General features: G+C 44.2%; 1 protein-coding gene across 2 annotated transcripts; it reads left to right on the top strand.

Annotated features, from left to right (window-relative positions):
* The first annotated feature begins 1,209 nt into the window (after nt 1–1,209).
* Nucleotides 1,210–24,177, top strand: Nsfl1c (NSFL1 cofactor). Of its 2 annotated transcripts, XM_050151120.1 has the most exons (9): nt 1,210–1,375; nt 3,574–3,671; nt 9,907–9,981; nt 12,430–12,595; nt 14,038–14,130; nt 15,372–15,481; nt 16,171–16,308; nt 22,613–22,777; nt 23,767–24,177. In XM_050151120.1, the coding sequence occupies exons 1-9, from the start codon at nt 1,271–1,273 to the stop codon at nt 23,927–23,929; spliced, it is 1,113 nt and encodes a 370-aa protein (XP_050007077.1). In that variant the 5' UTR covers nt 1,210–1,270; the 3' UTR covers nt 23,930–24,177. The 2 variants fall into 2 exon arrangements, with proteins under 2 accessions (XP_050007077.1, XP_050007079.1); XM_050151122.1 differs by lacking the exon at nt 16,171–16,308.
* The last annotated feature ends 1,019 nt before the right edge of the window (nt 24,178–25,196 follow it).

Genomic DNA, 25,196 nt, shown 5'->3' with positions numbered 1-25,196 from the left:
GAGAGAGAGAGAGAGAGAGAGACCCTGTCTCAAAAACAAAGAAACAACAAAGAAAAAAAAGTGGAGTCAGGCCGGATGGTGGTGGTGCACACCTTTGATCCCAGCATTTGGGAGGCAGAAACAGGTAGATCTCAGTGAGTTAGAGACCAGCCTGGTCAACAAAGCAAGAAAGACCCTATCTCAAAAGAGAGCAGAATTTGAGCTGAGGAATTCCTCAAGGCCCCTTAGCAAGTAAAACCTGTAAATGGGCAAGAGTTAACAAACTAAAGCAAAAAGGAAAAACATCCTAGGCAGAGTAAAACATAGAAATTAAGGACCTAAAAGGCAGAATATGTTTGCAACAAAACCCTTGGAGCAGAGGTAAAGAGGAAGTGAGGAAGCACCAATGTCTACCTAGTCAAATTTCAGGACCATCAAGGGTAAGGGGCCTGAAAGCAGAAGAAGCTATGGGGGCGCACACCTTTAATCCCAGCACTCGGGAGGCAAAGGCAGCTGGAGAGATGGCTCAGAGGTTAAGGCTCAGAGGTTAAGAGCACTGACTGTTCTTCCAGAGCTCCTGGGTTCAATTCCCAGCAAGCCCATGTTGGCTCACATACCAGATCTATAATGAGTTCTGGTGCCCTCTTCTGGCTAGCAGCATAAATGCAGATGTAGTACTGTATGTATATATAATAAATAAATCTTTTTTTAAAAAACTTAATTTGGAAGGACTGGCCTATTTCATACAAAAGTGGCGAGCCAGAAGACTTTTATTAAGGTAAGAGATGAAACCAAGGAGAGGTTGTGAGCATTGGACTGTTAGGTTCAAAGAATAAAAGCAACAAGAAGACATGGTACTTCGTTTTGCTCTGTTATATCCACAGCCCTTGAAAGAACATCAAGCCATAGACAGCACTAGGTAATGCTCCAGGAAGGAAATGAATGAACAAGTAAATAAGTTAACGAAAGAAAATGATGAGACCATGAATAATTGCAGGATCTGACTTGTTCAAGAGTCCTACATCCCACAGGCCTGTGGGAAAACCAGCCCCTCCTTAATCCACCAACCTCCCACCTTCGCCCTAGGGTGCGATTCGCATAGCAGCCACCAGAGGGCGGAAAGCGGTTGGGTTTCCCACACGGAAGACTTTGCGTGAGGCACCGCGAGGGGCGGAGCCTACAGGCAGGCACCCAGCGGCCGGGCGGAGTAGAACGGAGGCCGGAACGCAGCAGTGGGGTTGGTTCTGTTGCAGTGTTGGCCGGAGCGGTTTGGGAAGTGCACCGGGCGAAGATGGCGGCGGAGCGGCAGGAGGCGCTGAGAGAGTTCGTGGCGGTGACGGGCGCTGAGGAGGACCGGGCCCGTTTCTTCCTGGAGTCAGCCGGCTGGGACCTGCAGGTAGCTCCGCGAAGCGGGCCGCAACGGGCGGGCGGGGGAATGCGGAGCGCGAAGTCCGCGCTCTGATGCCTACGCGGCCGAAGCGCACAGTCATCCCTGCGGGCCGGGGCCCTAATCCAGGCCTCATGGTCCCTGGGCTCGCTCGCCACGCGTCGCCGGCTCGGCTTGGAAGTTGGGAACTCCGGCGGGCCCCGGCCTGCTTTGCAGGGCCTCGGTTATTGCGCGGACTCGCAGGGTCGGCGAGACTTTGGGCGCTGCCGCAGTCCGCGTGGAGGAGTCGCCTGGGGGCGTGGCTGCCGCGGGCTGTGCCTCCGGGTGGCCGGGTGGGTTCGAGAGACCTGAGACCGGCGGCCAGATGGAGCCCCATTTAGGTGCGGTGGTCGTCCAGTTCCGCGTCGGCGGCCGTGAGGGAGGAACCCTACCCCGTAGTCGGCCCACGCCCCTCTCCTGCCTAATTGCTGGGAGAAACTACCTGTGGGATTGTGGCGCAAATTGGAGCCTCCTCACTTTTCCTAGTTAATTTGGCTGTAGTTTGGGGACCTCTTGGGATTTAGGACTTGTTTCACTGACTTGTGGTAAATGGCCACTAAGTACTTGATTAATTTAGAAGAAAGGATAAGCCTCACCAGGCAGCGAGTGTTGTACTTCTGCTCCCTAGAGCAGTGCCCATCTCTCGTGCTCAGAAACATTCAGTATTTAGTGTTAGAAAGAACTGGTTGCATAAATGTCCTTGGCCAGCTACGTCTTAGGTAGGTGATGATGACTAATATTTCTTGACTCCCTGCTCCGAGCCTGATGCTGCTCAGCATTCCACAGTGTCTCATTTACGTGTCTCACATTTTGCAGCTGAGACTTTGGAGGATAAATAACTTGTTGAAGACCTCACTAACTACTAATTAAACAGGTAAAGACTAACCCTATTTTACGGATAAAGAATTGGACCTTCAAAGGGACAAAGAATGTGCTCAGTGTGTGAGCTGTGTGACTTGACGGTGTCTGCTGACTGCAGCATTGAAACTGCTTCCCAAGCAGTAGAGATAAAGTCTCTCTTTGATGGCTGTGGCAGAACAATCTTTAGAGGCAGAAGATCTCGAGTTCTAGGCCAGCCTGGTCTACATAGTGAGTTTCAGAATAGTCAGGAATAAATAGAAAGACCCTGTTTCAAAAAAATAAAACAAAACAAGAGAGCTCTCATGCTCTTACAGACTCTCATGCTCTTACAGACACTCCTAAAACCTGAACAGAAACACAAACTGGACTAGCTTCTGCCCCAGTAGACCATCTAAACTGGGGCTCTTTCCTGTGGTGAACTTGGCTCCCAGTGCCAGGATTTGAATGCAGGTTCTCTAAATGTCAGTTCAGATCAAGTCCTAAGATGGCACACACCTTCCCAGCAGACTGGTTCTATCACAGGAAGATACCTTCAGACTGGCTGTCCCATGAAGGCTTGTTTCCTCCTATATGGTTTCTCACCTTATGGGTCGGATCTGCCTCCTTCATCTGTGTGGGACCTCATTGCTCTGTCTTGTCTCTTTGTGTAGAAAATATGTTCTAAATAAATGCCTGCTCATTGAGCTGGTGGCAGTCACCAATGGCCAAAGGACTCATGTGTAAAAAAAGCTAAGATGACGGTGCATTAATCTTAATGATTATCTCATGTAGTGTTACAGGGTTGGTGGGATGACATCCCCATTTCACACAATAGGAAATTGGGCTTCACAAAGAAAGGAAATACAGCATCTGTCCCTCTACTGCATCACGTTTATGAAAACATAAGAGGGAGAGCCCAAAGCATATGCATGGAGTTGAACTTGACCCCACTTCTTACCTCCAGAAATTCTCTCGTTTCTCAGTTCTAGACCAGCTATTAAATGAGATGATGATAATACTAACTATGGAGTTCTAAATGGATTAACACATATATAGTATGCAGACAAACTGACACACAAGTAATAAATAGATGGTGGTCTTACTTTGTTTTCCATGCTAATCTTATTTGTTATCTTCTTCCCCTTTAGTGGGTAGATTTTTTTTTTCAGGCAATATGGATTGTCTTTTGCTTTTCTGTCTAATTTTCTTTGGTTCCAGGTCTAGGACATCTTTTCTAAGAGTAAACTATGTCTTTGTGTTTTTGTTCCATTGTCAGATATGTGTCAGGTGAAAGACTAGAGGGTCCCAAGGTACTCTCTCTGTTTCAGATTGCACTAGCAAGCTTTTATGAGGACGGAGGGGATGAAGACATTGTGACCATTTCACAGGCTACCCCAAGTTCAGTGTCCAGAGGCACAGCTCCCAGGTAAGGACCAACTTCAGTTGCTACCAGAGTGTTTACAGAAGAGGGACTTTCTGACTTGACAGAGGGTTCAGGGCTGGATGTGTGAAGGGGTTTGAGTATCTACTTAAGAGAACGGAGAGGTTCAAGGGTCTACTTAATTGTTTTTTGTTTTTAATGTTTGTGAGTGTTCTGCCTACATGTATACCTGTGCACTGTGGAGGCCAGAAGAGGCCATTGGGTTCCCTGGAACTGGAGTTAATGGATGGTTGTGGGCTACCATGTGGTTACTGGAACTTGAACTGGGGTCATTAGTGTTGGAAAAAGAAGGCCCTTGTTCATTCCTTGCTGCTCAGCACCAAAATAATCGTACAGAAACTGTATTAATTAAATAACTGCTTGGCCTATTAGCTCTGGCTTCTTATTGGCTAACTCTTACATATTAATTTAACCCGTTTCTATTAATCTGTGAATCACCATGTGGCAGTGGCTTACCAACAAAGTTCCATCATCTGTCTCCTGCAGGGCTACTTGGCTTCTCTCTGACTCCACTTCCTTTCTCCCAGCATTCAGCTTAGTTTTCCCTGCCTAGCTCTGTTCCCCTATAGCTCTGCTATAGGCCCAAAGCAGTTTCTTTATTTATCAGTGGTAATCACAGCATACAGAAGGAAATCCCACTTCAATCTAGGAGAGCATTCAGTACTCCTAACCACCGGGCCTTTTCTCTAGCTTCTGCTTAAGTCTTTAAGGACTTTGTGTTTATAACTGTCTCATTCCTTTGTGGCTGCTGCAATATTGACGAGGTTAGATAACACCCTATTAAGATGATTTTGGAGAAAAACCTGTGTGACCCACCTTTGCTGAAATTGATTAGGGAAGATAAACTTAGCATTTTGTGTTGCATCACCTGCCCTAGACCTCTCACTCCAGTGGCCAATCACAGTTGTGATCTACACAGGAGGAGAACATTGATCAGATGCAGTGGGGATTCTTCCCACAGAAGTGTCTGAACTCCAGAACTCCGGTGCTTTTAGTCTAATTGTACTTTTTCTAACTGCAGAATGCAGAAAGAATGTCTCTGCCATGAAGTGGTGAATTCTGTCTTGGTGGGCCTCTGAGCTTTAAAGTACATTTCTTCCCTTTGAGAAACACTAACACCAAATCTCATTGGTCCTTCAGACCTTTCCTGCCTTTGGTTTCCATGGAAGAGAGGTCATAGGAAAGTGCTAGGCTGTAAGGTGCTGATAAAACATCATAATGTTAATGCGGCATGAGTGTTGTAAGGGTCCAGGCTACAGGCAAAGGTTGATCCAACCCCACTGTTGGGTTCTTGATGTGTCAGAAGTACCGTGAAGGAGAAGTTGAAATGGAGCCTCTAATGCCAGTCATTTGCTCCTCCTTTCTTCTCCTGCAGTCCAAAAGTCTTAGTGTAGCAAGGGCTTATTAGAGTAGGGCCCAAAGAGACTGACTGCCAGGTTCAGAGCCCCAGCACAGAGACTTGTGACTTTGAACTGGTTATGTATCTCAGCACCTCAGTTTTCATCACTGTCAAATGAAAATGCTAATAGTGTCTGCCTCTTGGCAGAGTCAGTGAATTACTACTTACATAACAAGCCAGGCACGGTGGCACATACCTTTAATCCTAGCATTTGGGAGGCGGATCTCTGTGAGTTCAAGACTAGCTTGGTCTATGTAGTGAGTTTCAGGACAGCCACAACTATATAAAGAGACTTTGACACAAAAACAAAACAAAACCCCCCAAAAGCCAGACATGGTGGCACACTCCTTTAATCCCAACACTTGAGGCAGAAACCCTGTCGCAAAAACAAAAACCCAGCAACTTTATGTAGAGCATATTATATTGAGCATAATATATTGCCTGCTATTACTGGCACTGTGCCCTGCCTCATTCCAAAACAGGCAGACAGAAGCATGTGGAGAAGTATATATGTGTGTGCTTTAAAAGGAAAACAACCAAGGAACTGCAGCGTAACTTGGCATTAAGCCTGAGAGTGAAAGACTGACAGGCCCATTGACTTTACCTTACTGTTTTGCTTAAGGCCTAAACTTGATAGTGGGCTTCAGTGACGCCATGAAAAGGAAGGAAATGGGATGTGGTTTGTTATGTCATTGACTTTGTTTAGGAGGAAAATGCTGATGGGATTTTCTCAGGAGAAACTAAACTGTGATAGCACCCCAAAGGAATTTGATGTACAGGGGGCTGGGGGAGTTCTGCTCTCCAACCTTTGACCTAGCTGTTACAGGACACTTAGCCTGCTGCTGACTTATCCCTGTTCACCTGTGAGATACCTTTTATGTTGTATCTGATGCCAAGCAAGAACAATCAGTCATTGTGCTCCTCCTTTGACTCTAGAATGGGGCATTTAGTGTGGAACCCAGGTGGACTCTAGGAGTCTGTAGAAAGGGGCAGAAGAAAGTTTTTAGATCGAAATCACTGTTTGTACCGGGTTAACCTGGCAAGGCAGTCTAATAGATCTCAAGGCATAAGGTGTTTTGCATAACTTTACTATGGGAGGAAATCTAAGCTTACTATAAATTGTGGTCATTACTGAGCACTTAGTAAGTGCCAGTCCCTGAGTTAAGCCTTTATACATTATTTTTTAGTTGTCAACCACTTTGTGAGGTGAGATTACTGCTGTCCCCCTTGTAGAGATGAGGGCACACAAGAGCTGAGCATCGTCCCCAGATCACACAAGCCAATCAAATGAAGATGAAAGATCAAAGCTGTTCTTCCTGAATCTCAGCTCTGAGCCACAGCGTGCTACTTCTCATGGATGCTCAGAAGTCCTCCAGAGTTTTCCCTGGTTCTGCCTTCCACATTTTAACCTTTTCCTTTCTTAAATCCTTTGTTCCAACCAAACTAAGTTCTTTGATTACCCATCCCTGTCATATGCATGGTTCTATCCTTGTTGATGTCTCTTCTCTAAATAGGGATGCTGGCTCCCTTGTGTCAGTCTCAGTGCACTGCCAACCCCATGTTTGCCTCCATCCTTGTTCCTCTCCTGAGCAGCATACACAGCCCTGTCCCTCAGAACTCTGCAGCTCTCACCCGCTCACTCTGGCTACACCCCTGTATTAAGTCTCATCTGTCCATGTTGGAACCCTTGTTCTGACAACTGAAGCTTTACACCAGGATTTTTTTTTTTTTTTTTTTTGATTTTTGAGACAGGGCTTCTCTGTAGCTTTTGGTGCCTGTCCTGGAACTAGCTCTTGTAGACCAGGCTGGACTCACAGAGATCCGCCTGCCTCTGCCTCCCGAGTGGTGGGATTAAAGGCGTGCGCCACCACCGCCCAGCTTACAACTGGAAATTTTATTTTTGAAAATTTTCTAATAAAATTAGGAGTAAGAGAGGGTGGGAGTATTTCACTCACCATCTGTCTGGTGGTGCCAGATAGCCTCACCCGTGTTCTCGCCCACCATTCTCAAGTCAGGATGGAGAGTCACAGCTGCTGCCCCGGTGTAATCACTCCAGGTCCATCTAAATCCAAAGCTCTCACTTGCTGCCTTCCTGCCCAGCACTTCCCACCCCTGTCACTGAATCTAACAGAATACAACAGGCAGTTTATTTTTTAATCCCTCTTTGATCTAACAGAATCTGTACTTGTTAAAGTTTCAGGGCCTGTATTATCCCCTTTCCTAAGACTACACTGTTTAATAGGCTACTACTAGCTTCTTCTAGCTATTTAAATTAATTAATTAGAGGTAAGTAAAGCAAATGTTCAGTTACTTATGTGCACTTAACTGCATTTTATCTTTTCAGACATGTAGCCCATGCTAGCTACATATAAAGTATGTCCTCCTGTCTCAGCCTCCTAAATACTGAGATAGGTGTATACCACCATGCTTGGGCCTAACCACATTTCAGATGCTGAATGGCCATAATCCTGTGTCTTCCTAGTTGGACATACAGATAGAACATTTCCATAGTCACAGAAAGAAGCTACCACAGAACTAAGATGCCCAGCTTTAAAACAGAGTATACTAAGGGTCCTCCTGGACTTTTGTACTACTTGAGAGTACCAGGGACCCTGGAAGGTAATTTAGTGCCTCCAAATAAAGATCACTGAATAGAGGATTCTGACATTGATAATGTCCCCAGCACATTTGTGCCATAAGGTGATTCTCCAGAACTTTACCCCAGAGCAATTATTCTCAAACCTGAGGTCCCTTCCCATCCTCAGCAGGGACTGTGCAGGGCACCACTTCCAGAGTTCTGAGTCTGGAGAAGATTTAAGGTTGGGTTGAGGATTCACAGATTCACTTCAGGAGCCCTTGGCACTTCTCATCTAAGTACTACATTTGAGAATTGCTTCAGAAAAGTAGTTCCGAAGTCAGCATAACATGCAGAGGTCTCTACCTGTACCAGCACCCCAGCAGTACCCAGAGAGCCCAAGAGGGTAGTGCTGGCATTATGTCCATTGACATATGAGAAAGTGAAGGCTTAGTGAATTTAAGTGACATGTCCAAAATTCCAAATTGGGAGAATTAGGATGGGAACCATCTGTACTAATGCCAAAATATGTCAGATGCTGGGTTTGGGTATATAGGTTTAGGAGAAAGGGAAAAATCCATATGGAGAGTATGTTGTTTGCTCAAGCAGGTATATCTGTGTATATGAATGTGTTTAACAACAAAGGAGTGGCGTGTTTTTTGGTGGATTCTCAGTCCTGACCCACCATTCATTTAAAGAGACCTGGGAAAGTGACTGGATTGCCTCTCCGGGTATTAATGTCGTCATCATCTCTGGGATCCTTTGTACTGTGTCATATGCCCCTTAAGGAATGCCTGGGAGGTTACTATCAGCTACCTCAAAAACTGTATTTGCTCTGGGTTTTATGTTTTTGTTTCTAGCTGGTGAAACTTCAGCCTTTCTCTTGTCCACTGATTGCTTCCTTGAAACAAATCTTAGACATAGCATTAACTTCCTTTCAAGTAAACAGCTATTCCTCTCTGTCTGGCCTCATGAATCTGAATTACCTCTTTCCCTTTCTACATTCTAGGAAAGTTGCTTTTCCCAAGGAATAATGGAATTTTTTTTCATCTTTATAAATGAAATACATATCTTATGATTCTTAAACCTTTGTTCACTGAGGATAGATTCAAACAAGGAAGAAATTGGCAATTGAAAACAGTGTTAGCAGAGCTAACCCCTCGCAGCCTTTGGACTCTGTTTTATCCCCCGGAATATTACTAATAATACTGTTCTTGCCCAGGTGAGGTGCCTGGGAGACTGAGGCATGATGATCTACACAACAGAACCTTTCTTTTTTTTACTTATCCTGCAGTGGAAACAGGCAGAGAGCTTCTCTCCAGTGCTGCCTGCAGCCCACACATAAATTCTCCACGACTCCTTGACCTTTCTGTAGTATGTTACTCTCTGCTTCTGCGCTCACATATGTGTTTCCATAATGCTGGTCCAGTTCTTCTTTCCCACCGTTTCCACCATCCTTTTTCCACTCAGTCTTTGGTAATGGTCCAGATGTGTCTTTTTTTTCTGGAAAGCCTTCTTGGTGTTCTGTCTCCCCAACACTGGACAAGAGGCTTTCTGTTTATAAGGTCGTGTGTACGGTCACAGCTGCTATTGTGCTGTGTGACAGTGGATAGTTGCTTGATTTATCTGTGCCAATAGCCTGTAAGAACTATGTCTAGTTATCTTTATAAATTCAATATTTAGTTGGTACCTGGCATGTTAAAAATTAAATGATAGAACTATTTAATATTAAAATTATTTTTTTCAATTTTATGTGTATGAGTGTATTGCATATATGTGTATATGTGCACCATGTACATACCTGGTGCCTGCAGAGGTCAGAAGAGGGTGTTGGGAGTCCTGAGAACTGGAGTGTTACAGATGGTGGTGTGAGCCACCGTCTGTGTGCTGGGAACTAAACCTGGGTCCTCTACAAGAGCATCAAGTGCTCTTAACCACTGAGCCATCTCTCCAGCCCTCAATAGTAAGATTTAAAATACCTCACCCCCCATTCCCAGAACAGCTTAAATTGGATTCCGCTTTACCTCACAGTAGTACTTGCTTAGTTATTCTCAGTCCTATGTGACCTTAACAGACAATTGTGACCTTAACAACAAATCTTTTGTTATCTGAATTTAGGTCAGTCTTCCGTCTATGTTGTCCTCACACCACAACATCTAATCCTACTGTCCCAATTCCCCAACTGACCATAGGTGTTGCCTTTCTTTAACTATTCCTGAAGTAATTTTGCTCCTTTCTGTCTCCAGTGATAATAGGGTGACATCCTTCAGAGACCTTATTCATGACCAAGATGAGGAAGAGGAGGAAGAAGAGGGACAGAGGTAAGGTTTTGAAAGGGAGCACAGTTTATAGGAAGTATACAGTGGTGCATAAATCTCCTAGGATAAGGCGTGGGACACATGTTCACTATTGCCAACCATCACTGCTGTGTGTAGGGGATGTAGTATCGTAAAAACACTCTGCTCCGTGTAGTTTAGAAGTAACCTCTATCTCATTGCTGCACTTCCTTAGTCAGGTGCTGGGCTTTGGTTTGTTTATTTATTTATCTCTAATTGTTACAATCAGGTATTTGTCAAAGAATATTGTGGAAAGGAAAACAGAAGCTCAAAGAATGGATAAGTTACTCCATAGTATCACAATGCAGAAAATACCAAGTATCTACTTGTGATATGTTTCTATCCATATAAATAAATCACACAATATGTAGAAAAAGAGGGTTATAAGTATGTATCGTCCCAACACAGTCGTGTTTTCACGTTTAGAATGTTATAATGGAATTATTGTTTCATTAGGGAAAATATGAGACAGAATGAAGAGTATAGCATTTATAGTTTGATAACTATCTTTAATATTTTGGTATGTTCCCATGCAGTTCTTGTTCTGAGTATAAGTAGACTTTATGTTTTACATGGCAAAGATGATTTTGTTTTCTTGGGTTGTATTGCTCAAGGTCTAATAGACACTTCTCTGCTGACACTGAAATTTCTGTGTTTTCCAGAACCGTGTGTCCAGTGGTTATAGTTTTCTGTACTGCTGTAAATATCAGTGCTTTGAGCCTTTTGTGTAGTCATCTTTAACCACTTTTGAGTTTGTTTGTTTTACTTTGTTTTTTACAGTAATTCCTCCAACAGAAATACCAGGGCAAGAACATAAATCCTTTTAAGGCTGTTGATCATAGGCTCCCAGTACTTAATCCAAGACTTAAAGATTCCTTAACTGAGATCTTTCAGTTCAGGTAGAACTGTGTTTACCTGGATTGAACAAGAATAAACTGGTTGTAGCCTCATTTTTCAAGTGTTTATTCTTCATGGGTCTGCTTTGGTCTGCCAAGCATTCCTCAGAGAGTAGAGGATAACCATTTTGGAGTGGTGCTTCACTCTACCTCAGAACTTTGCTTTTAAATATACTGGAGACTCCGGGATGTTGTTCATTTCAAGGTTTTATGCCCCTCAAGTAAAGGCACTGACTATCATCACCTATCTGACTGCCTAGTTCCCAAATACCACCTCTACCTTTTCTAGCCTGGGGTCACATCTGTCATTTTGACTTTCTGTTAATTCACATCCATGTAGCTTCTCTGGCCCCTGGACACTCACACATGAAACAACATTCCCTGCCAGAACCTAAGCTGTTTCCCATTCTAGAGTAATTGTGAGGAATTAGAAGACCAAGATTAATTTTTACAAATTCCACTGGCCCCTTTTAGAGACATACAGCTGAATTAGTTTTAAGAATGATATGGACAGGTGGTGGTGGCACACGCTTTTAATCCCAGCACTTGGGAGGCAGAGGCAGGCAGATCACTGTGAGTTAGATTGAGGCCAACCTGATCTACAAAGCAATTTCCAGAACAGGCAGGGCTACACAGAGAAAAATAAAAAATAATAATAAGAAGAAGAATCAGCTACATGACAACTCATGCTTAGATCCAGATTAGTCGAAAAGTACTAACTTAATCTCAAGCTGGTCTTGAACCACTAGAATACTTGATGTAGGTATCTTGAAGCTTATTTTTGAGATTGGAGCTCCTCTGGGTTTTCGTTTGTCTCCTGAGGCTCCCAGTATACATCATAAACTTGGCGGGTGAAACAAACGAGTCTTGGGGGAGTTGTTGGTGTGGTGTCAGTCTGCCTCACATGTGTGCATTGCTCTGCTTGTTCTTTTGCATACATCTGCTGATTTGAACCTCACGACCCTGACTTAAGGAGCAGGTAGGTAGGGCATGGAATCCTTATCTCATTTCAAAGCAAGAAAATGTGCAAGCAATGCACTGGCTTATTACTTAGGTCACACAGTTGTCAAGCCAGGACTGGATCCTAGCTGCTTGTACTAACTTAACTACATCACTACCACTAATCCAGAGCTCTTAGAATTAGATGCTTCTGACTTGGACCATAGCAGCTGCCTTCTGGAAAGGGGCCTCCAGATGAATGATCCCTGCTGAAACTCTTCTGTGCTGACATGTCATGCATGCCTGGAATGTTCTTTCCCCATCTCTTCACCTGATAATGTCATCCTCAAAAGGATCCAGGAAATATCTAGGCAGCCTTGGCTGTCATCCCCATTTTCCCCTCCCCCATTGTGTTAGAGACCCTTACCGACTTCATCGCTGCTCACATTGTATCATACCTGCCTGCATCCTTACATAATGTTCATTGCTAGCCAATAAGGCCCTTAAAGACAAGAGGCATTGTATCCTTTGCTTTAGTGGGCCCATAACCTGGTGCGTCTTCTGTTCATTTTCTGGTATGTTTGCATTTTCTACATAGGTTTTATGCTGGGGGCTCAGAGAGAAGTGGACAGCAGATTGTTGGCCCTCCCCGGAAGAAAAGTCCCAACGAGCTGGTGGATGATCTATTTAAGGGTGCCAAAGAGCATGGGGCTGTAGCTGTGGAGCGAGTGACCAAGAGCCCTGGAGAGACCAGTAAACCGAGAGTGAGCATAAGCATTCTTGTGCCCGAAGGAATTGAGTTACACAGTGGTGAATGAGACCTGCTTCCCTCCAGCAGTGACTATTTTTTTTTTTTCCCTCAGCTACTTATTCTTTCTCTCTCTCTCTCTCTTTCTCAGAAATGAGAAATAGATAGCTATTTACTTAGGGGTAAACTCACAAATCAGAATCCTCTGCTTGACCGTTTGAATCCCGCAATCCAAATGAGCAGCCAATGGAAAGGAGGAAGGAAGAAAGGGACAGGCACAGGTTCTGCGGCAGCATATATAGTATAAGAGGCCATGCCCCAGTAGGCGAGTAATCATAAGCTGCAGGTCCTACAGCACCACAGTCTCTTCTTCATTGTAATTTTCTGCTCACACCAGGCCAGCAGGTTCGCAAGTGTGTGGAGATTCTCCCGTCTCTGCCTCCCATCTCTCAGTGGGATGACAGAGAGCGCTATGGCACCTTGCTTCGTGTGGTTCTGAGAGTTCAAACTCAGGTCTTCCATAGGAAGTGCACTGAGCCATTTCTCCCACCTCTTCCCGGATTTCAATAGGAATTAGGATTTGGAGTTGTGGGATTCTCTGCTGGAGAGCTGTCCTGTGCTTTGTAAGATGTTTAAAACACCCTGGCTTGTACCCGCTAGATGGCAATAACACTGCCCTCCCCTACTCAGAGTTGTGACAACTGAAAAAATGAGTTTACATATATGAAAAAGGCCTCGAGCTTGTAGGAATCATCAGTTTAGATAAAAGGCCAGAAAATCTTTTTTTTTAAATATTTATTTATTATGTATGCAATATTCTGTCTACATGTATGCCTGAAGGCCAGAAGAGGGCACCAGACTTCATTGCAGATGGTTGCGAGCCACCATGTGGTTGCTGGGAATTGAACTCAGGACCTTTGGAAGAGCAGGCAATGCTCTTAACCGCTGAGCCATCTCTCTAGCCCCAAGGCCAGAAAATCTTGCCTACAGTTACAGGCGTAACACTTTAGCTTGCACTTGCTTGCCAATGTATCTGCTTCTTTGTTGTTATGGCTTTTTTTTTTCTTTTCTTCTTAGCTACTTATTCTCTTATGTCAAAGACTAATGTTACCTGTGTTTTATATCAGATCTTAGAAACACACCTATCCAATTTGACCAACTTAATGTTTTCCTTTATTTCACTGTAATTAAATTCACTGCCAGTTTATGTAAAAATTTTTGTCCTTAGGAAAATCAAAAAGTCATTGATGTTATGATATACCAAAATTCCTGCATAGCTATTGTTACTGAGAGGTTAGTGGTGGCTGTTCCCTTTAGCTGGAAATTCCAACTTTCACTTCTTATCAATGGCCAGAAGTTAACAAGCTTGATCAGAGTCTTACCCCTCTGCCTCATCCCAGTGTGTCTTTGTACTTAAGTAACTCCACCACCAAATGTTTATGAACTTGTCTTTTACAGCCGTTTGCAGGAGGGGGCTACCGCCTTGGAGCAGCACCAGAGGAAGAGTCGGCATACGTGGCAGGAGAAAGGAGGCGACATTCGGGCCAAGATGTAAGTGTCTGTTTTCCTTAGTAGCTACGTGTGAGCTGTTCATTAGGCCCATTTTTAGTAGGGATTGGTCACAAGTGTATGAACAGGCAACCTCTGAAAGAGGCGCCTGCAGAAACAGTGTTCTTGCTGTGATCTAGACAGGGACTTACCATAAAAATGAAATAGTTTTCCCTTGGTGGGCAGAGGCCCAGGGCCAAGGGTAGGGAAGAGGATGGACATAGGAAGGTTTCTGAACACTGTGGATTACAGGCAGAGGGGCAGTGTGCGGGTGCCTCTGGTCATTGGGGCATGTTTGAAAAAAATGCCAGAGAAGGCCTGAAATATGGATGGGCTTTGTTCTGTTTCATTTTGTTTGAGTTATATTTTCCACGTACATTCACACACATACTCCATCTGATGATACTATATAATTTTGAGTTTTTTAAATTTTTTTAACATTATGCTACAAAATACTTTGGTGTAGCTTTGTTTCCATTCATTTTTTAATTTAAATAATTTAAGTATTATTCCAAAATAAAGTCAAGCAGGAAGAGAATAAAACTTTTATAGACTTGTGACCAAAGTCACCAGTGCACTGGTTGTCAGCCTTCCAGACCCTTTTCTGTAAGTGTGATTGATAGGGCGTTGTTGATAAATTGTACATTTCTTTTTTCTTGATAGTTATTTTTATTTTTTACTTATGTGGTGGGGGCAGGGGATAGGTACGTTGAGTACAGAGGCCAGAAGAGGGTGTTTGATCTTCAGAAGCTGAATTTGTGAGCTACCTGGCATGGAACTGGGAACCAAACTTGGGTCCTCTGCAAGAGCACTGCATGCTCTTTACCACTGAGCCATCTCTCCAACCCCAGGTATCATTTTTTAATAACTGCAAAATAGGTCAGGAGTAGATGTGGCACTGGAGTTGAATGTAGCACAAGCTATACATGAAGCGCATTGGCAGCCCTGCAGTTAGGGAGCCCAGGTGTGGTTGAGTCATCCACTGCACAGTCCCCATGCGAGCCAAGTCTCCTTAAAACGGTGCCCATTTCTAATCTGTGTCATTACATGTTCCTCATTTAGGTTGGTGCTTACACACTTGGTTGTTGGTGCTCCTTTTCATTCATTCATTCATTCATTCATTCATTTCATTCATTCTGTCTGTCTGACTGTTGCTGTTTTTATAGTAATGTCATTTGCAGGTTCAAAGTGCATTTTCTAGGTTTCTGTCAATGTAACTAACTTCTCATCTCTTCTTGTCACAGGTTCATGTAGTGCTAAAGCTCTGGAAAACTGGATTTAGCCTTGACAATGGTGAACTCAGAAGTTACCAAGACCCATCCAATGCCCAGTTTCTAGAGTCTATCCGTAGAGGGTAAGTAGAAAAGTCCACGTTAGTCTCACTTTAGTGAATGAGATGTCAGGTGGGAAAGAAGAAACAGCATTTATTTGAAAAGTAAAATTATTGAAGCAGATTTTTCACAGTTAATGTAAAGGTTACTTTAAAAACTTTTGTCCGTTTTTTTTTTTTTTTTTTTTTTTTTGCCTTTGCTCTGAGGTAGAGCTAAGTGGACTGTGCTGTGATTGAGCAGGTGGGGAAAGTCAAGGCAGGCAGGTAGTCACTTACATAGCCAGACCCTGGTGACTACCATGATGTCTCCCTCAGGCTGTTGGGTGTGAGGTGCTGTGGCAGCTGTTGGGATGGGGTCCCAGTTCCTCTCCTCATGAAAGCCCCGAGGGATGTAGAAAGTAATAAGCTACTTATTAGTCTGCTCACTGACTCCTGCTTGGCTATTTTTCTTACATAGCCAGATTCACCTGCCTAGAGTTGGTGTGGTCCTCACTGGGCTGGACCCTCCCACATCACTTGCCAGTGCAGATCATCTCTCAGAGAGAGACGTGGCCACAGGCCAAGCTGTGCAAAGCAGTTCTTCATTTGAGGTTTCCTCTTCCCACATGACTCTAGGCGGTATCAAGTTGACAATAAAAACTTAACCAGGACATCCCTGTTGCTAGTATGTCCATCCTGCTTGCAGTGAACCTCAACATTGCCTTTTCCTTCAGGGAGGTGCCTGCAGAGCTTCGGAGGTTAGCTCACGGTGGGCAGGTGAACTTGGATATGGAGGACCATCGGGACGAGGACTTTGTGAAGCCCAAGGGAGCTTTCAAAGCCTTCACTGGCGAGGGCCAGAAACTGGGCAGGTGAGAAGCTGTGTCTCGGGGACTAGACTGTCAGTTCCACCAGCCAATCCTGTGTGCTCACTGTGAAGACTCCTCGTTGCTTACAGAGTAGTTGAGTTTGTTTCAGGAGAGGAAGAGAAAGGAGAGTGTGGATTGTGGAGTCTACAGACCCAAAGTTAAGTCTCTATCCTATTTCACTTTATAGTTGTGTGGTCCTTAGATTGCATAGCCTTAGTTTCCTCAGCTATAAATTAGGATTGATAAGAGTCCTTATTCCACAGGATTATTGTTGGGAGGAATAAAGGAGCCAACGTATTTAGAACTGCCTGGCATGAGCAGTACGTGTAGCATATAACTGCTGCTTTGAAGCAGAGTTGGAGTTTTGGGGAAACTGTGATCTCCTGGTTGCTAAGCCTAGAATGAGCATGCTCGGGTTAAGGAACTTCTAACTTACTTATCCAGCATGGCCTCCCAGGAGTATTTCTCAGGATGCACAGAAGCCCTTGGACATTATTTCCCTTGGAAAGGCTGCTGCTCCATGTCCTGGCAGCTCTTAGGAGGTTTTTTTTTTTTTTTTTTTTTTTTTGGTACTGCCTAACACTAACATCCAGAAATATCCAATTAGTATCAGAAAAAAATATACCATTCTATTCTTAGATACTTGTATAGTGTGTTTGCACACACTCATGGATGCTTCTTAGTTCATTGGAGACAAGCCCTCAGAAAGGACTCTGAGACCTTTTCACTTCCTATCTTTTACTTCTTGACCATGAGATGCAAGCAGTTTGCTCTGCCATTTGCCATTCCTGCTCTGGAAACAGACCCTCTAAAACTGAGGTGCATAAAGTCTTTGTGAGTTCATTACCTCAAGTACTGTTACAGTGATGAGAGACTGACTAGTGCAGATGCTCTTTATCCCTACTTTTCTTCTCTACCCCGAACCCTCCCACTCACTCACCCATAGCCTCCTTGCCATTTTCATGTCATTTGTGTCCTATTGCCCTCCTTACTCTTCCTCAACACCTTTACCCCCTCTCATGTTCTCCTTTCAAGTTTCATGACCTGTACTTAACCTCACCCCGACAGAAAATTATGTTTGAAATAAAAATGCAGAAATGATACATAATGATAGCCGTACTTCACTGGTTAGGCCAAAGTAGGGATATACATTAAGGTAATGTCCATACACACCGTTTTCCCCCTACTTCTGGCCTAATCAGTGGAGTGTGGTCACATGTATTTTTACTTTTTAATTTCTGTTGCTTGTATGATTTGCTATCCTGTAATTTAACATTTAGCAGATTGCAGTGCAAGTCTAAGTACCTCTTCATTTTTAACTTGCGTATGAAGACTAAACTTCAAAAAAAGACAAAAAGTTTTATGTAACCAAATTATGTGGGAGTTCATTTTCTGAGATTGAGTCAGGTGCAGGTGGATAGCTTTAGTTGTTTCTCCCATAGGTGCTACTCAATTTCCCACTGTCTCCCTTTGGAAATGAGGTTTTTAATGTGTAGCCCAGATAAGACTGAAACTTTGTTCTCCCATCTGACCTCAAAGTCAGGATCATCCTGTCTCTTCAAAGTGCTGAGATTAGAAGCATGTGCCACCTCGACACAAAATAATTAGAAGCCATAAGCTCAAGAAATTTTTTTCAAGTTTACCTCAATAAAACATATCTGAGATTTGGGTGTTTTGTTTTTCAGGTTATATATAAAAAAATGATATTGTATAGTAAATGGGTCATTTTCTCAGTTTGAAGGCACTGAAAAAATTTTTGAGTTGTGCTGAATATTTGTGGGTTTTTTGATAATTTATTTTTATTTTATGTGCATTGCTGTTTTGCCTGAATGTATGTCTGTGTGAGAGTATCAGATCTTGAAGTAATAGATAGTCGTTAGCTGTCATGTGGATGCTGGGAATTGAACCCGGGTCCTCTATCTCCTGCCCTAATTGTGGAGGTTTTAGGCTTTCCATCCATTCATTTGAGCCGTTTACCTCACAGTTTAGTAAAGACTGCACATATTTCAGCATGAGTTGTGAACACCAAGAGTGCCTAGGGCTGTGGCTGGAGATGAGTCTGAGGAGTCTTGCCACTCCCTTTCAACAGTGATGAGTCTGAGGCATAGGACTGAGTCTCAGGTTGTGGTTGTCAGAGGAAGTGCTTAGTACCAGTCCATCCAGTGAGAAGGCGATAGGCAGTTGAAGGACTGAGCTCTTAATTAGAAAAGCTGGTTAGAGAGGTCACCACTTATCTTCTCTGCCCTGTCTGAAGTTCCGTTACTGCTGCGTAAGTGAACAGCTGTCCTGGGAGGATCAGGCAGCAGGCCTATCCAGTGAGGAGAGGTTCATAGTTGCTCTGCTAGTACATAGTGTGGGTGGAGCTAACATTCTTGGAGCATATTGCTCTCCTTAAAGAATCATGTGAGGCTCGGGGTTAGAGTGTCTGCTTTTCTCCCATCTTTACTGGAAAAGCTCATGACTAGACCATAGTGTCTCTTAAGTGATTTTGGTCCAGGATTCTGGTGACCTTGAATAATAGTAGCATGTAGTGTTTGGTGTGTGCTGTATTAAGCATTTTCATACTTAGTGACTTTAACCATCCTTTGGTGCCTAGTCTACATAAAGAACCATTGCTTGCTGGGTGGTGGTGGCAACATGCCCTTAATCCCAGCACTCGGGAGGCAGAGGCAGATGGATCTCTGAGTTTGAGGCCAGCCTGGTCTACAAGAGCTAGTTCCAAGACAAAGAAACCCTGTCTCGAAAAACAAAGAACCATTGCTTGGAGAGTCGGGCCTTCCCTAGAGCCACAGTGCTGGCCAGTGCCAGACTGGGCTCCTTCTAGTGTCTGTTCTTAGGGGGGAGGAGGAGGATACTATAGAGTCCTAGTTTTGTACAGGCACATAGGTGTTTGTACCACTAGTATATGCCAAGTGCAATATGTCCTTGGAGCTACTTTTTACTTCCTCAGTGTTCTGGGAAATCTTACTTAAATCTTTTTTGTTTTATTGTTTATAACATGAACGGGCCAGGCCTGCTTGTTTGTTGTTGTATTTGTCCCGCCCAGTTCCCCACAACTGTTTAGTCCCAAAGAAAATCACACAAAGATCTCTATAAATTATAAGCTGATTGGCCCATTTGCTCTAGCCTCTCACTGGCTAACTCACATCTTGATTAACACATTTTTCTGATTTATGTTAGCCATGTGGATCACTACCTTTTTTCAGTGGGGCAGATCACATCCTGCTGCTTCGGTGGTCTGGACAGGAGTGGGAAGAATCAACTTCCTCCTTCCCAGAATTCTCCTGCTCTCATTACATCATTTCTTCTTCCTGTCTGGTTTTCTCACCTATATTTCTTTCCTGCCTGGCCAATCAACGTTTATTTATAATATGATTGACAGATTACAGACAATTGTCCCACACCAATTGTTTTCTCTTTTTTTTTTCAACTTTTTGAGATAGGGTCTCACTCTGTCACCCAGGGGGGCCTCAAACTCCTGGGTCATGAAATACCATGCCTATTTACTCTTTTTTCTCCCCAACAATTCTTATTAATTTGAAAATTTTATATCTTATTTTGATCATACTCATCTTTCCTCTCCCAACTTCACCCCTACTTACCTACATAGCTTTCTCTTTCATTCTTGTTTTCTCTCTTAAACCATCAAACCCAAGGCCTGGCTCTGTATTAAGAGAACAGGCTAGACCCAGATGCTAGAATTATACCTTGGGTCTTCCGACTCAGATCAGCGCTTGAGATTTTTTTTTTACCCCAGTTCACGCAACCGCTTTCTTCTTTCTTTCTTTTTTTTTTTTTTTTTTTTTTTTTTAATGGAAGGCAGAAAAGATTTGGAAAGAAGATCAAAGGATGACTCCCATTCCCACCCCCAAGCCCTTTTGAAGGTTTTGTTTTAGTTTTTTGTTTTTGTTTTTAAGATTCATTCATTCATTCATTCATTCATTCATTCATTCATTTATTTATTATGTGCACAGTGTTCAGCCTCCATGTATGCCTGCAGGCCAGAAGAGGGCACCAGATCTCATTACAGATGGTTGTGAGCCACCATGTGGTTGCTGGGAATTGAACTCAGGACTTCTGGAAGAATAGTCAGTGCTCTTAACCTCTGAGCCATCTCTCCAGCCCCTTTGTTTTAGTTTTTAAAGCAAGTTCTGACTTCATAGCACAAGCTAGCCTTGAGCTATTACCATCTGGTCAGCCTGAGAAAGGATTTTTAGTGACTGTTACTTCTGCAAGCTTGGCTGGTGTGATACACATAGTTTTGAGGGAGAGAGCTTTGTAGACTAGTCTGTAGCACATGTTTCTCTTTTCTTTCTATAAGATGGAGGTTTTCTATCTCAAACTGTATTTAAAATGATTCAGGGAAGTTGTGGCTGCAAAGCCCAGTGCATAGGCAACAGCAGCATAGAGTGAGTGGAGGTGCCATTTTCAGTGGCCCCAGGCAAGTAAATGGACACCAGCTTCTGGAACAGCACTCTCTTTATGCCAGGTTTAGATGTGACTGCAGCTTCTAGTGAGCAGCATCCTCTGTAGGAATGTCATTCAGAGATATTGCTCATAGCAGTCAGAGAAGGGCTACTGGACAGGTGGCATGATGCCACTGTCCCAGGCATGGCTGTTATGGCCAGGAATCTGACATAAAAGCAGCTCCTCTCTCCCATGTAAGCATGGTTGATACTCTCTGAGATCCACCTTTAATTCTCTTAGCCCCTGTCTCTTCACAGAAGAGGATGCTCACTTCTTGACCATTCTTTGCTATGTTTGTGTCTGGGTGATGTTTCCTAAATAGTTCCATGAAGTGCTTTTTTCCTGTAAGAAGTTGACAAGTGTAACATGTAGAAGGTCCTGAAACTGAGTGTCTTTGCCTTTGCTCAATCTCAGCATCTTCCATAGGTTAGTGGCCAGGAATGACGCTATTGGAATGTTGCATTTCCTGAACTTCGCAGATCTGTCACAGGAATATTGGGGAGTACTTTCAGTTAGACTTTCTGTGGGTACTCTTGATTATTTTTAGTTATATGTACTTGTGTGTATCTGTGTGGGGGCATGTGTGTGTGAGTGCCTATGGAAGCCAGAGGTGTTGGATCCCCTGGAGTTAAGGGTGATTGTGAGCTAGGAACCGAGCTCAAGTGCTTTGCAAGAGCAGTAGGTGCTTTTAACTTCTGAGCTGTCTCTCGAGCCCCCTCTTATTTGTTTTTTAGGCTTTAAAGAGGAGAGGGAGGGTGAGGTTTGAGAACTGATCTAATTGGAAGCTTTGTGCTGAGATCAATAACCTTTTACCTAGTGGTCTTTCTTCTTTGCAGAGATCAGGCTAAGTCATCTAAGAGAAAGGCTGAGCTGGTGGGCAATTCAGAAAGCAGGAGAGCTCCAGATGGTTGTGGAGAAGTGGAAACCCTGTGTGTGTTGTATTTGTTAGTCACATTGAGTACATTATGTAATTCTCTCTTTAATCCCCAATAAAACTTAGCAAGGCAAGCATGTGTGATTCTTGTTAAAAGTCCTTGCTACTGGAAGTCCTGTTAAAAGTCCTGTATTGAAAGCTGGGCATGGTAATCCATTTTTGTAATCCTACCACTATGGAGGCTGTGGCAGGAAGATTGCCACGTGCCCCAGGCCCGCCCAGACTACATAGTGAGTTCCAGGCTAGCCTGGGCTATGTAGTGAGAGCCTGTCTCAATAAAAACAAGAAATGAAATTTGATTTGCCCAAGGCCACATAGCTAGTGGGTGAATTTGGACCCTGGATCTCTTTCTTAGGATGATTACTAATAACTGGCAGATGCTCTTTCTGTTGCTATATAATTAATCTACACAGTACCTAGCTCGTAGCTGACCTTTAGGAGTCCTTACTCCTCCACCATCATAGCTGGAACATATGAAATGTACTTGTGAGCTTATATTAGAGGATGCCTGCCTGAAAAACATAACACAACCAGTCACTTGTCAGGCTATGCCAAGAATGCCTTAGTCACAGTCTTGTACTGCGTCCTCCAAGCACCACTTCACTGAGACACCCTGATTGTGGGTTCGTTGGCCTCTCAGCAGTCTCTTCTCTGCTACCACAGGCTGTCCTCTTTCTAGCCTTTGTCAGATAGGACACCAAGGTTGAGCACCTGACCTGAGTAGTTGTTGGCTGGAGTCTGAGGTAAATATATTAGGTCCATGGTGGCAGGATTCTGCCTTTCTTAGCCACTGACAACAGCATCAGAAACAGGCTCTGGGCATAACAGTTGCTCAGTGAGAATGCAGGGATTTCTGCTCTGAAGGCTTTGTTTCTGCACTGCCCTAATGTGCTCCATTCTCTTCAGCACGGCCCCCCAGGTATTGAACACCAGCTCTCCAGCCCAGCAAGCAGAAAATGAAGCCAAAGCCAGCTCCTCCATCTTAATCAATGAGGCAGAACCTACCACGAACATCCAAATCCGGCTTGCAGATGGCGGGAGGCTGGTGCAGAAATTTAACCACAGCCACAGGTACTTGCACTATGTGGACTACCTTTTGTGAGCATGTCCTTGAGTCCAGCATAGACTTATGGGAAGCAGGCAGTGGGGTCTGTCTGTTCATGTCCCATCTGTAGGTCTCATTCCTCATCATCAGGTTTAAACCACCAGGCTCTGTATTCAAAGGAAGTACTGCTGTGGTTTTAAAGATAGGGAAACTGAGGCACCGTAGAATGAAGAGACTATCAGGAGAGGTGCCAGGGGCTGTTAATAGTGAAGATATTTGGCAGCTCCTTTCTCTAAGATTCATCCGTGGTGGGTCAGCTAAGCCAGGTGTGGGCCAGTGAGTAGTCTGGCAATCCTTGAGTCTAACCAGATGTGCCTATAGGATAAAGGTATAAAGCAAGCCCAAAGATCTTCCTGGATTCTTCCAAGATGTGCCTAATGTTGGTGTTTTCCTCTGAGAGAGTTGGGTTCTGTTTCACCAGCCAGTTACTACTTTAGTGTTACCTCACTGATTAGCCCCACCCGGGTGACAACCTGTGGAGAGTGGATGAGGGGGTCTTGGCTCATCTCGTGTGATGTACATATGGTTGAGAAGTGCCTTCTGTGACATGTCTGCCCTGCCTGGGATTCACAGTCTGTAGGCAGTAGTCAGTCCCAGAAGTGTGTGCTTACAGCCAGTGCTATGGCAAGATTGGGGCCAATAGGAGGCAGCCTTACAAAGAGTTCTGAAGTGGAATAGGATAATGAAAAAGGGCAGAGTGGGGGGGGGTGCGGAGAAGAAAAGAGAAATAAGGACAAGGAAGGAGAGCAGAATAGTGCAGGCCTTAGGACTTCATGAACAGAGAGCTGTAGGTGGAAAGGAGAAGGACTGATGGATGTGCTTCCAGGTGATAGCTTTGGTCTATAGAGAAAGGAGGCAGGCATGGTGAGAGGGAGCCTCCAGACCTTCTTCCCAAGAGTCAGGGGCATCAGCCGAGAACCCTGCTCATCACCTCTCATTTACCCTACTCCTCTAGGATCAGTGACATTCGGCTCTTCATCGTGGATGCCCGGCCAGCCATGGCTGCCACCAGCTTTGTCCTTATGACTACCTTCCCTAACAAAGAGTTGGCTGATGAGAACCAGACCCTGAAGGAAGCCAACCTTCTCAACGCTGTCATCGTGCAGCGGTTAACATAACCGCCCAGCTGCTGCCACACCTCCCTTTGTGTCTCCCATGACTGCAGCCATGCCCATGGGGATCACCCTCCTGCCCCTGTACGCACCCACCCCTTCCAGTGCCACGTCTCATCCGTAGCTCTGGGCTCTTAGACTTCAGTTGGACATTTGTTTTCTCTTTAGTTGTATTTCCTGGGTTTTTGTGGTGATCAATGGACTTTAAAGAAAAAAAATAAAAACGACCAAAAAAGTCGATGGAATACCACCAATCCTATTGTCCAGAAACTCCCATTGAGCTGTATTTGATTCTTAGAAAATCTTATTGTGGGGCATAGTAAGGGGACTTTGCTTTTATCCTCTGCATAAAGTCACTGTGACACACTAGTCATCTGGTGTGTTCCTTCTGCTGCAGATGGTTGTGTGGAGGATTTCTTCTTCATAGAGAAGGAAGGGGACATGCAGGAAGAGACTGCTGCCACTCCTTTCCAGGAGGACATCTCACTTGTCCCAGGGAAACTAGGTAGGAGTCAGGATCTGGGACTAGAGCTGGATGCACGAAACTACTTCCACTGGAGATGAGTACTTTCTCAGGACCCTCATCACCCACACTGGTCTCCTTGGAGAGGCCTGCTTGTTATCATTGCCTTATTTATAGCGGTCTTGTGTTGTCCATTTTTTTCCCATTGGGATATGGTGCATGCCAGTCTAAGTGATTTAGTTAGGATGTCTTTGTCTAAAGAGAAAAACAAAATCAAAGTGTTATTAATGTTAATGGCAGATCCAAGTATGGGGATAAGTGTCTCGTGTCCGGAGTGCCTTTAACTATGGTGGTAACTGCAAGAGTCTTAAGCAAATTTTCTTTGGTCATATGTAGTTAATGTCAGCATATGGCTTTGGATCATAAGTTCTGTTTCACACTTATTCTCTGCCCTGTTGACCACTGACTTACAGCAGCCTGAGCTACATCCCAGCCTTGACAAAGGCCTCTACCCTTGAGGTGTAAAGAGGATAGTAGGGACCTTGGCTAGAACTCTTCTGCCTCCCTGACTATACTATGTTCTTTCCTGCTGTGCCTTGCCCTGAGCCAGGGTCTTGGCAAACAAGATGTGGCTGCCGCATCTACCATGGTATGGTCTCTAGCATGTGAAGGAAACCACAAACAAAGGTCTGGAATACAAAATTGGCCATTTAAAACCAGAATGAGGACAATAGAGTTTGTTCTTTCTATTGAGGCACTTGGAAGGAAATTAGCAGTACCTCTATTCAGCGCCTCATGGGGACCAGGTCT

The sequence above is a fragment of the Alexandromys fortis genome, unplaced genomic scaffold (genome assembly GCF_014885135.2).
Source record: "Alexandromys fortis isolate MF-2015 unplaced genomic scaffold, M_Fortis_MF-2015_v1.1 scaffold_27, whole genome shotgun sequence".
Classification (NCBI taxonomy): Eukaryota; Metazoa; Chordata; class Mammalia; order Rodentia; family Cricetidae; genus Alexandromys; species Alexandromys fortis.
This window is presented reverse-complemented; position numbering and strand designations above follow the sequence as displayed.

Excerpts from the sequence above, each read along its gene's own strand:
- Nsfl1c (XM_050151120.1), top strand. The coding sequence starts at position 1,271 with ATGGCGGCGGAGCGGCAGGAGGCGCTGAGAGAGTTCGTGGCGGTGACG. Across the intron at positions 1,376-3,573 it reads CAGCCGGCTGGGACCTGCAG|ATTGCACTAGCAAGCTTTTA; the intron begins GTAGCTCCGCGA and ends TCTCTGTTTCAG. Across the intron at positions 14,131-15,371 it reads GGCGACATTCGGGCCAAGAT|GTTCATGTAGTGCTAAAGCT; the intron begins GTAAGTGTCTGT and ends TTCTTGTCACAG.